This window comes from Neocloeon triangulifer, unplaced genomic scaffold, assembly GCF_031216515.1.
Source record: "Neocloeon triangulifer isolate White Clay Creek 2 clone unplaced genomic scaffold, ASM3121651v1 ptg000013l, whole genome shotgun sequence".
Taxonomy (NCBI): Eukaryota; Metazoa; Arthropoda; class Insecta; order Ephemeroptera; family Baetidae; genus Neocloeon; species Neocloeon triangulifer.
In genome coordinates, this window is record NW_026775555.1 from 4,825,479 (window position 1) to 4,837,569 (window position 12,091).

At 37.3% G+C, this 12,091-nt stretch overlaps 1 protein-coding gene across 2 annotated transcripts; it reads right to left on the reverse strand.

Annotated features, from left to right (window-relative positions):
• Positions 1-6,569: 6,569 nt before the first annotated feature.
• On the reverse strand, positions 6,570-11,485 carry LOC132198554 (integral membrane protein GPR155). 2 transcript variants are annotated; one of them, XM_059622629.1, is made up of 18 exons: positions 11,312-11,485; positions 10,758-10,893; positions 10,077-10,196; positions 9,854-10,023; positions 9,521-9,798; positions 9,347-9,468; positions 9,124-9,289; positions 8,919-9,074; positions 8,779-8,862; positions 8,512-8,720; positions 8,320-8,459; positions 8,165-8,269; positions 8,036-8,089; positions 7,883-7,979; positions 7,423-7,663; positions 7,201-7,361; positions 7,003-7,143; positions 6,570-6,925 (listed from the first exon to the last, which is right to left on the reverse strand). In XM_059622629.1, exons 2-18 carry the CDS (start codon positions 10,871-10,873, stop codon positions 6,721-6,723), a joined length of 2,565 nt encoding a protein of 854 aa, XP_059478612.1. In that variant the 5' UTR covers positions 10,874-10,893; positions 11,312-11,485; the 3' UTR covers positions 6,570-6,720. The 2 variants fall into 2 exon arrangements, with proteins under 2 accessions (XP_059478612.1, XP_059478611.1); XM_059622628.1 differs by having other exon boundaries at positions 8,036-8,269; positions 11,312-11,484.
• Between the last annotated feature and the right edge of the window lie 606 nt (positions 11,486-12,091).

Genomic DNA, 12,091 nt, shown 5'->3' on the forward strand with positions numbered 1-12,091 from the left:
AGGGACACTTTGAAATGTTCAAAGTGTCCCTAAAGAAAAAGCATCTAAGGAGTTGTGGCCTTTGAACTTTAACGGTGTACTCGGTTCTCTCCTCTGCCGCTTTTTCGGTGGAGCACATCGCGCGCACAGGGGGTGGAAAATAAGGGCTGCTCTCCGCTAGTTGGCCACACATCGAGGCGCCAGCGTGTCCAGACAAACGCGGCCATAACACACGAACACACACATACATATTACGCGCGGACACACATCCAACTGTGCCCCTTGCCGCGCACCAACCCCTTCAGCACCAACCCCTCGTACGTTTTTCTGCGAGCGCCCGCTGCACACCGGCCCGAGGGTGTACGCATACGATTTGCTCCCGCACACGGTCCATTTGGCCGTCACTCCGACAGGGATCACGTGTCAACCCCTCACCCCCACCGCCCAAGGGCGAGCGTTGACCCCTGACGTCCGACACCCTATCCGCTGGTGACCTTGGCTCACTTACTCGGCCGGTGTTTGATTGCGTGCGATGCTTGTGGTGTTTGTTAGAGACGAGGGTGGGTCTTTTGCGGGGGTGGATGATGGACTATGCACTTTATCTAAAGAGGGTGGAAAAGTCTGCTCTGAAAATAGAGAGGACCGTTTAAAAGGATGGGGGTTGTTCTATTTTTATATTATATACGAGCTTTTGAGTGTCATTGAGATTGATCTGTCCCGGCTTACGTTTCCGTCAATGCTATAATGCCGCGGATTTAATTTCGAAAATAAACTTATAAGTACAAAAATAAAGTTGCCAACGATATTTAACCACAGAATAAGCCCAGTCTTAAAACCAAAGACTATTTTTTTTCACTTATAAAATACATACAGTAGTAAAAAATCATCCAATGAAGAGTAAAATTTCTTTTACTCTGTTAATCGTGTAGATTTTGTTGAATTAGATAATTATTATAAAATTTTATAACTAAATTGCAGTGTTAAATTTTATTTAGATGAAGTCAAATTATATAAGGAATTTAAAAAATTAGTATAAAATATAATTATTTATTTTAATAAATAACAAAATTAGTTAATATGATTTTATTTTTAAAATTAAGAAGCATTCCAATAATAAATAATCTTCAGTAATTTATTTATTGATGTACATAAAAGTTAAATTGTGTCAATTATAATTATTCTTCTTATTGTTAGTTGCATTGAGCGAAGATTTTACTCGTTCAGTAAAATCCACCCCCGCGCTGGCAATTCTGTGACAAGCACTTAACTTTTACTCTCTGCGCGAGTTTTGAGCGTGGGTGGATGGGATTCCGAAATTAATTACTTTTCCAGCAGCGCCGGCACCATCGGAACGACTCATCCCATCGACTAGGCGGCGAATTCGCCGAGTGTTGTTCAGTTTGTTTTTCTTGAATGTTGGCTGAAACCACGAGAGGCAATGTGGCGTCATTCTTCATGTTTATTTCATGAAGAGCACTCTGCACCATTGTCTCTTTCGCTCGCTCTTATTATTTGTATGCCGCCCTCCTTGACGAGGAGAGAGGAAAAAATCGGCCGAGCGGCGAATTGAATATGAAAACGCGCTTCCGTCGGAAAACGGCGCGTTCAACAACGCAGAGCCAACCCAACACGCCATAGTCAAATCTCAAATCTATTTCCATTTTTGGTCCTAAATATACTGATCCGGTGGCCAATATTTGCCCCTAGAATTTAAATAAAAGTATTATTCACAATTATCGTCATACATGCATATCTTCAAAATTTGTGGATATAAAATGAAGTGTTTAGATAATTTGAGACCTTAATTTGTGCTTTCTATAAAATTAAAATTGATTTTAAATTTCTAGGTCAAAGGTCATGTTCAACTTTTCTTCAGTTAAAATATAAAACCTGATTTTGAACAAATTTTCCCAATTTTTAAATTTAAAAATTTTTATAATTTGATTTAATGAATCATTTATTAAAAAATTGAAAGAAAATTATTTATTTTTAGTTTAATAAAGAAAACAAAAATTGAAAACATTATGAACTTTTAAGGACATTGAGTTCCAAAACGAAGTCTCTCTTGATCATTCTAAATTTGTTTGTTGACAAAATTTCAAGATCTTATTGTTAGAAAATTTATATACTTCAATTGTCGAGCCAAGAATTAAGTTTTTTTGGAGGAAATCGCATAATACATACTTTCCTCGGCGTGATTGCAATAAAAATAAATCACCAATTGAATGAGCGCAGAGTGGTCCATACAGCGCGAGACAAGTGTAAAAAACTGATGGTCCGCTCGGCGTGCACTCAGCGCGCCCTGGCATTCCCCATCAGCCCTCAATTTCACCCACACACGTTCCAATGAATGGTGATTGATTTTTGCCGGCCCGGATAAAAATGATCGCCGCTTGATCGTTACGCCTCACATAAAACCAAAATAAAAGCTGCTGCTGCCGCCGGATTAATTTATCTGGACTGACGTCAGAGTCGCTGTGGCTTTCGCATGCGAGGAAAAAAATGCAAGGCGTCTGCCATTCACTCTCGTCTGCATTTTTATGGCGGCTTTTGGCGGCTGAGCACTCTGGAATAAGAGAGAGACGGAGCTTTTTACACAAATTGCGTCAATCGCGAGATGAAGTGTGCGAAAACGCGGGGCCGCGCACCAGCAATTAAAAGTCGATCACACGCAGCCCTTCTTGTTTGCCTGAAACGCAAACAAATTCGGCTGCCAAAAAAATAGCTGCTGATGAAATTTCTTGTAAAAAATAGTGAAAAATATATTTTTCATGCATCAAAACAAATTTTTCATAAAAAAAATATCAAATAATATTGAGCTGAACCACTAGTTTAAATTTATAGTGTGTGATTTTGTACGCCGTGTTTTTATATATTTCTAAATATTGCACAAAATTAATTGTTTTCTATAGAAATTTTTTTTAATCTAAAAAACTCGATTGTCTCTTACCGGCTAAAAATTTCAGCAAAATACTTTTGGTCCGTGAATTATGAGACACGCGGCTGTATTTTACTGCACTTTTGGGCTACTTTGCAAAGCTGTAAAAAGTCCATAATTCCGTGTCGAATTCAAAATATTACGCCGTCTTGTGGTGCATGAACAAGGGTAGCGCCATTGATGCCAGACGCGATGCGCCGCAATAATTTCGCCATGACTGGGATCAAGATAAAAGTTTGGTGTGCATTAAAATTTGGCACTATCTCTGGGCGGCTCTCTAATGAGATACGACGAGATCTGTACACGCCGCGAGCGAACTTTTATCAGGCTCATTCTTTGTCAAATGCAATAAAGGGATTTATTTTTATCCGCTTCTGATATTTTATATTTTGTTGAAGAAAAAAATTCATTTATTCAGTGCCCGAGTTGGCGCGCGCGGAAAAGAGGAATAGAATTTTTTTTATCCGGCACCCTCTTCGCTGCGGGCCGTATATTTTCCAACATACATAGGCAACACGCACAACAACACACACAGAAAAAAAAATATGGAATGAACGAGCAGATGAACAAAAAGAGCCCATGTTGGAATGACTAGAAATATATCGCCCGGCAATATAGAGAGGAATGGAGAGATCTGCGCTGCTGGGGGATACTCAAGGAGCAGATTACGAGCGGGAAATTGTATAACGACTGCTCTTTTAATATTTGGTTCCAAAGCCCACTTCTAAAAACAGAAAGACCAGCAGAGATAAACATTTCTATGTGTTCGTCCATGCCAAATACAACATTAAATTATCACAAGCTATTTACAATTAGAAAAAGTTGAGCTGAATAATTATATTAGCATAAAATAATTGAATAAAATGTGTAAAATTAAAAAAAAAAACTGATGAAATATGTAAATTCTTTATAATATAAAAAAACATTTATTTATTATTATAATTTCTTATTTTAATATTATTTTTGAATTATTTATTTGGTTTTTTATTTTTACGGACTAAGTTATGGAAAAAATAATTATTTTGTCATTGTTAAAGATCCTCTCCGGTCAAGTGTTTTGCTCTCTATTCTGAAAGATTGCTAAATTTTGGGTATATCTTGTGAAAACACTAATTGGAAATTCCAAACCGTTGTGTCTCAATCAAAAGAAAACCTAAATTCGAGTGATTCGCGCGAAAAACGTGTGAGAATTGAGTAGCCAATCAGATCCATCAGTTTTTTCCAAGAACTGCAGGTTTTTGTCACTTGTGGCGCTGCAATCGCTGATTTTGCCAAGTTTTCTGCAGCGCCGTGGGGCATTAGTGGAAAAATCAGCGATCGCAGCGCCAATGTGACCAAATTCTGTAGTTTTTGGAACAAACTGATGGATCTGATTGGCTACTCAATTCTCACAGGTTTTTCGCGCGAATCACTCGTATTTAGGTTTTCTTTTGATTGAGACGCAACAGTTTGGAATTTTCAAATAGTGTTTTCACCAGATATACTCGAAATTTAGCAATCTTTCAGAATAAAGAGCAATACAAATGACCGGAGTGGATCTTTAACTTTTAGTTTGTACATATTTTGTCAGAATTTAATAATTTTGATAGTATTTAACACAAAAGAAGGGCTAAATAATATGAAATTAATTGGATTTTACAAAACTATGTATTACTTTTTCAGTATGTGTCAGTATTTTAAACTTGTTTCAACATAATTTCAAGATTTAAAATATTCATCGAAATTTTACAGTTCAAACGCAACATTATTTGATAATTTTTTTTTAAATAACAAAGATCAAATTATAAAATTTGTACACTTTCCGAAAAACAAAATTGTGTAGGCATTAAAAAAAAGCTCTTTTGAAATGAGAAAAATGATACCACACCATCTGGGGTAAGCACAGCGTGGGCGATAAAAGACATTGCACGTCTCTGTGCGGTGAACTTTTAAGGGCACGCGACACTCTGCGAGGTCGGCTAGACACCATCAAACACCCAATCAGGCGCAGTAATGTGCGGCGCGGTGCTTTTTGCGCGCCGGCCGGGTCAGGATTATTGGACTGGCGCTTTTGTTGGTCGCGCCTAATAAAAGGATCACACAATAATGTACTTGCGAAGATCTCGTTTGCGATTTATGGCAGCCGAGTTTGCGGAATTCGCGTTGTTATACTCGCATGCGGGGCCATTACTATTTGCATTGTGGGGCGCTTTTAAGTGTGAGAGCCTGATTTATCGCGGCGGCGCCGCGACCAAGGAAAAAATGAGTCGAGAATGAACAAACTAATGCCAATTGCATTTTTGCAGTCTGCGAGAAGAGCACATTGCAGTTTTAATAGCGTCCTGCATGTGTTCCGCCTCTGCATTCGAGCACAAAAACAGAGCATTTTGGTTTTGGCAAACTTGCAGTCTATATTATATCTCAACAAGTCAAAGTGGATATGAAATATTGGTCTCCATATTGCAGCCAGTGACTAGATCCTTTATTTAAAATTTCATCATAATTATAAAATATTGTAAAATATTGACTTAAAGAGAGTTTTCAATATATAAGCAAAGTTGTTACAGATTGATATTTTTTATTTCAGCAATTTCATCTTTTTTAACTTAATTTATTTCAATAAACAAAACGTTAAATATAATATTTAATTTTTAAGAGGTTTTCTCGTCGATTTACTGAAACTGTGCAAACAAACTAGGCTTTAAAGAATCGAATACAAACCAAAATTTTGACTTTTAATTGAGAAATAAATTTTTAAACTGGGTCAAAAATTAATATGTGTGATATAAAATTCAATTAAAACTCAGAAAATTAGGGTAAACATAGGCCAGTTATGTTGCTCTGTTTATCCTAATTTTCCGAGTTTTAATTGAATTTTTGATTTTTTTTTTATACTAAAAAATATTAATTTTTTAGCCATTTTAAAAATTAATTTCTCAATTTAAAGCCAAAATTTTGGTTTTTATTTGATTCTTTTAAAGCCAAGTATTTCTCGCACAGTTTCAGTAAATCCACGAAAAAACCTCTTAAAAATTAAACCCTGAAACTGCTTTACACTTTACAACACAAACAAAGACACTGCTCTACTATCTTTTTATTAACTTTATATACACTTGCTTTTCATTTTTTTTTCTGTTGTTTGGCGCTGACTGCGTTGCTGGAATTCGTGCCTGTTTTCACTATCATGTCAAGTTAGTTAGAAAATTCATTGTTTGGTATATTATGCAGGTATTTTGAAATTTACATTATTACGATTTACAATGGCAAAAAGATTAAAATTTTCTTTTCATCAGAAATAATTTAATCCTTAAACGACAATAAGTTGTTGCAAATATATATAACTATTTAAATCAAAAAAGTCAAAGATTTCTGCTTCATTTTTTGGCCTTTTTCTCACCAATATATTTCTTTGTAGTAATAAAATAAAATAAATTTTAAATATATAAATTAAATTCTAATTTTAAACAATTCACTTTATTTAATAAAACAAATTTTATAACTATTATTTAACAGTTATTTAAAAAATATATATAAATTAGTAGTTAAAAATACCTGATATCAACAATGAGCAATCTAATTTTTCTCTTTGCTTTATTAAGGTTTCATTAGGATTTGTATCGGAAGAAATAGATATTGGATGGTTAAAATAAAAGAAAAATTATAAATTATTTTATATAATTTAATATTTATGGTATATTTGCCATCAATATACAGTAAGCACACCAGCGAAAAATATTTCTCCCAGGTTCATCCGTGTCATTTTCTTCAATCACAACCATTATTATGCTCTTTGGCATCGAATATGAGATTTAATATTGTGTCAACTACTGCTCCTTCAGGACGAAACAGTAAAAGAAGGGGCCGTCCATGAAGTGCCTGTGGCCGGCAACATGTTTGAGGACTCGGCCTTCGACCAACTGCCGGCCGTACTTGAGCGCTTCGACTCGGTCGTGGGCCAGGCCGACCGACAGCAGCCAGTCCACCAACTCACAGCCCGGGAACGCCTGCTTAAACTGTTGAAGGCGCCACCTGAAATTCAAGCGTTCACCATTATTGCTGCAATAAAAAATTCATCTGGCGCGGCCGGAAGGGAAAAAATAATCTACCTTCTGTTCCTGGCAATGGCCCGGTGGCAATTTTCCAAATGATGTTTACGAAATTGCTCGCAAACTTGCCTCGTTTCAAGGCTCAGCTCGTTCCACGGCACCAACTGCAGGGCTTCGGAACCGAACCAAAATCGGCGCCATCTAAATGGTTCCAATATAATTTAATGGGCAATCGTTTTGCAAGGAAAATGAACATACCTCTTGACGAATGGCAAGATAATCAGCTCCGAATCCAAACCGAAAACAGCAAAGGCGAAAATGCTCTGGCCGAAATTGAGACTTGCATCCAAAAAGGAGAGCTCGATGAAAATTCCTGATATCTTTTCCATCACCAGAGTCCAGATGCAAAGTGCAATTCCCTGAATAGTTTTTTTCATTTAGAATTCCGTTTTTTCTTCTAAATTTTAAATTTTTATTTACCACAAACATGGAGCAGAGAAGGAAAAGCAAAAGGACGACGTGTTTTAAGGTTTGTGCCTCGTCTTCCGGACCTTCGTCTTCATTTCTGCAGCAGACAGAATTTCCAGCAAGTTCCTCGACTTCGTCATCTGTTGCTGTAGAAATTGCAGCTCTGTACTTTTCCACAGTTTCCCTGCACGATTCTTGGCCTCCGCTGGCGCATGAAAACTCGCCAGGACACAAATCACCAGCAGATAAAGTGCTGAAAATTAGAAAATAATAAAATTAAATGTTTAAAATTGTTAGTTGAAAAATAGTTTAATCTTGGCACAACAAAAGTGCTTTAAATTAAAACAAATAAAATTTAAACAACTTCTAGATAATAAAAAAATTTCAAGCGCTTTAAATTTTAAATTTATTTAAGAATTTATCTTAAAATTGTTGAATAAAACAATAATTTAAAAAAAAAAAATTGAAATACCTAGTTGTTCTGCGCCTTGGAATTTTGTCTGAGGAACTTGGGCCAGCGGCATGACTTACTGTAATATCCTCAATATCCACAACTCTAGAGCAGCAACCTTTAATTTTTGGTAAATTTTAAAATGAACTTCACTTCTTTGATAAGAGTTTTTACCATTTCCGCTGGCACAGGGGTCACTTCCGGAAGCCTTTCCCTCGCAGGTATCGCCTTTAAGAGAACATGTTTCAGAAGACTGTGTTTTCGGCTCAGACCCGACACCTTCATCCTCATCCTCAGAAATACCTTCATCCTGAATGTTCCCAACGCCGCCGTCGTCCTGCACCAGCAGCAAATAGCGCGAGTACCTTTGGCGATATCGTTGATGGAGAATCAAACATCCTACAGTGACTATAGTTTTTTTATAATTTAATTAATATAGATTTAAATTAAAAATTTACCCAGCATGCAGACAATCAGTAAAAAGGTGGCGACAATTGCTTGAATTTCTCCGTAAGTAAAATTAGGATCGCGCCCTCCTAAAATCACAACTTCCTTTTTCACAATCAACAGCAGGGCCGTCACTATCACACTCGGAATGCTGAAAATTTAATAAATTAAAAATGCATGTAGAGCTTTTTTGAATTGCATACCCCCAACCCAACAGGATGAAATAAGGCTGTAATTTTAGGACGAAACACAAACTCCTGCACTGCATCAGGACCAGTCCAATGGCAAGAAAGGCTGTCCAAAGACGACACCCGTAAACTCCGAGAGCGAAAATTGAGAACTGGACGTAGGATTGCCATCCTTCCTCCTGTCCCAAAACCGTCCATAATATGGCTCCGGTGCAGGAAAGGAACTGTTAAATTTAAAATTGTACTTAAAAAATTCAATAATCATGAAAACAATTTACTTACTTGAGAAATGACCAAACAAAAGGTGAATCTGTGAGGAACCCGCTTGTATTTCTTGCTCAGAATAAAAACTATTAATACCCAAATCTGCAAAAATTTTTCAGTGAAATTATTATTATTTTTTTTTTTAAGATCCAACTCACACTAAATACTAAGCCAGCAATGCTGATGCGGAAAACAAAAGTGTCGAGTTCTGGCAAATAATCGGATGGGTCCAGTTTTGTCAAAGTTATCATTCTGGCGGAGACGAACATCAGAGGCGCCGAAATGAACGTACAAGCGACCATAGCACTGGCAATCTAAGCAGAGAAATAATTAAATTTGGATTAAAATAATTTCATTTCTTACGAGATCAACATCAATATTGTATTGGGTCGCAAACACAAACACGCCGGGAGCAGCTGGGAAAGTTCCGTAGAGGAAGCCGTAAGTGCTGTAGTCGGACGTTTCAGTCTCGTTTACTCCAGGTTTTATGATGCTGACCACCTCTCTGACCACCAGAGGCAGAACCAACCTAAAATATTATAAAACTATAAAATCTCTATTTTAAATTAAACTCAAAATTATTTACAATTTGACAGCAATCATGATTCCAGGGGCTAGAAGGGCAGCGCCTTGCATTTTGTGCACTTTTCCGACCATTCGCAAGCCGAGTAAAAACAGAGCCGTGGCCGAAAAAGCCGATCCTAGAACCTGTGAAAAAATTCATTATTTTTCAAATTTAGTTTTTGACGGAAAAACAGACTTTGAGAACTCCGTAGATGCAAGTGGGTAGCTGATGGTGGAACAAAATATTTCCGAGCATGCCCAAGCCGGTCATCAGGACCACAGGGTTGAGGGCGATGCTCTTGATGACCGCGGCCGCCAACCGGCAACCACCGACAGGTTGTCCTTCACTCTCTCGTCGTTTGCCAAGTTCCATGAGGACAAAACCGAGCGGGTTCAAAATGACCAGTGAAATCGGCGCCGCGAGGTAAAGGTACGACGGAAACTCGGGGTGCGATTTTTGGTAAAGTGCGGCGACTGAATAAAATTTATGATATTAAAAATTTAATATTTTTTGTATTTATTCACTGACCAATTGGATAGCCAATGGCGAAGTCGTTGCTTTGAGTGCAGAAAATGGAGAAGAGGCCTGCTCTGCCCAAATTGACGGGGCGGCTGATCAATAAAGTGATCAATCCCACCCCGAAGAAAACGATGGCCTTGGCGATCAGCAACGACAGCAGAAATTTCCAATTGACGGAACTGCAGAATGTATTGGTGAAGTTATTGACTTTTGTCGATTGGGTTTTGATTACCTTAAATCTAGTTCGGCGAGGGACAGGAAAATAAGTGAGGGCAAGGCAAAGGTGCCGACGAAGGTTCCAAGACCTTTGCCCTCCGTTTGTGAGATCAGATTGAACCGTCCAGCTAAGTATCTGGAATTGGAGGATTGAAAATTTTAAGTAAAAAACATAAATAATAGTCTGCAAATATTGGATTTAATAAAATATTATAAATTTTTAAACTTAAAATGAAAGATTTTTAAAAATGTTTATATTAAATAATATATTATTTAATTTATTTAATTATATTATACTAATAAAATGAAAGACATATAAAAATAAATAAATATTTAATTTTATTTGATATAAAAATATTAAATTTATATTTTTTCCAAATTGCCATTTTCTCACAATTATTTATTAAAAATAAAACAAAATATAAGTAATTATTAAAAGCAACAAACAAGAATAATTATCACAAAGAAAATCAATTAAATCTCTGTAGTAATGGAATCATTGACGTTGTGATATTGCAAAGGCTTAATTGAAGACATATTGACCTCACAATCAATAAAAAATTTAATGATTCACTGTCAGTATCAAGTGCATTATAAAATAAATAATGTAAAATATTTTTCAATAGTTGAAAAATTAAAATAATTAAATAAAAATTACATAACATTTGATTGAGATAATTTGAATTATTTTTTTTACCCGCAGATGATGATGGCGAAGCACTCGATGAGGGCTGGATACAGGTTTTCCATGGCAATGTCCCCCGGACTGGGGGGACTGACATCCGAAAAGTTGGCTTGCCACATCCTTGACATCCTGTACTTGCGGATCAAATCTGGGGGTGCGCAGAAGTGGGTGAGAAGGTGGTTGCGGATGATCCGCGAACCCCACACACAGGTGGGCAGCATTATTAAATTAATATAATATTTTTGAGAACTTTTCGAGGTGCGAACTTCACAGAGGGCAAATTCGGACTGACTGAGAAAAGCTCGGTGGTGCAGTTGAAAGGAATAAAAAAATAAGGCTATGTGGCGAAAGATATGCGGGAGTCGTGGCGGAATTTTCATTAATGGCATTCCTCGAGGGTGGAAGGAATTTAATATCATCGAGGGCGGAAAAAGTTTTTCGCTTCGGGGTTGCATTGGCTGTCAACGGTAAGGGCTTGTCAGAGCATTTGACATATGTGTCAACTTTTAGGCAATTTTTTCGCCAAATCAATAAGACAATTTTCCTAAGAAATTATATAATCATACCTTTTGAAGAAATTGATAAAATTAGGACTTTCTCCGTTTAACCCATTTGGCTTTTGGAAATTTCGGCCGTCATCTTTCACAACGCATGTCGACTAATTGAAATCACAAATGCAAGGAACAGTGACCCCTAAGACGCCCCTTTAAGCTTTACGCTGAGACCGTTGACGTCACGTGTGAAAGGCAAAATAACAAATCGGCCAGTGTGGCCCACTGTCGGCGCTTTTCGGGGACACCTGGACTCGGCAACAGTCCAAGTCCTACTCGGTGCTGCCCTCACTTGGAACCAGGCCAGGAATGTGAATGGAATGCACCGGTCATGGACCTCGCCGGTTTCCAAATCAGCCGCCAGATGGAGAGAAGCGGCCGAAAGAGAGGAAAATCGGCGCGCGATCAATGCGTCGCTTTCACCATTGGCGCGGCACCGAAACGAGGACTCGTTTCTAAAAATAAATAGCAACTGAGAGAGAGAGACCGCGGCGTAGAAGCAGCCAACGAGTTTCTCTGCGACGATTGTAAAAAAGTGTTTGATTGATGACACAGAAATTTTATGCGAGGACATTAATGTTAAAAAAAAGGTCCGACTGAATTGCGGCGCGACGAAAATGAGGTTTTTTTCAAGATCTATAAATACCACTTTTTTATAAATTTCTAACCAATATTTTAGTAAATCCTCAGAGGAGAATTGGGCAGACTTGCTTAAAAATATATTTCTTTACAATTAAAAATTAGATGATAATAAAAGATTAACACGCTGAAGCGAAAGAGTTTTGTAAAATCTCT

Bases quoted from the DNA above. Each gene is read 5' to 3' on its own strand.
- LOC132198554 (XM_059622628.1), bottom strand. From the start codon at position 10,873: ATGTCAAGGATGTGGCAAGCCAACTTTTCGGATGTCAGTCCCCCCAGT. The intron at 9,469-9,520 runs GTCTGTTTTTCC...ATTTTTTCACAG, and splicing joins GCATCTACGGAGTTCTCAAA to GTTCTAGGATCGGCTTTTTC. The intron at 7,144-7,200 runs GTATGTTCATTT...GGAACCATTTAG, and splicing joins ATCTTGCCATTCGTCAAGAG to ATGGCGCCGATTTTGGTTCG.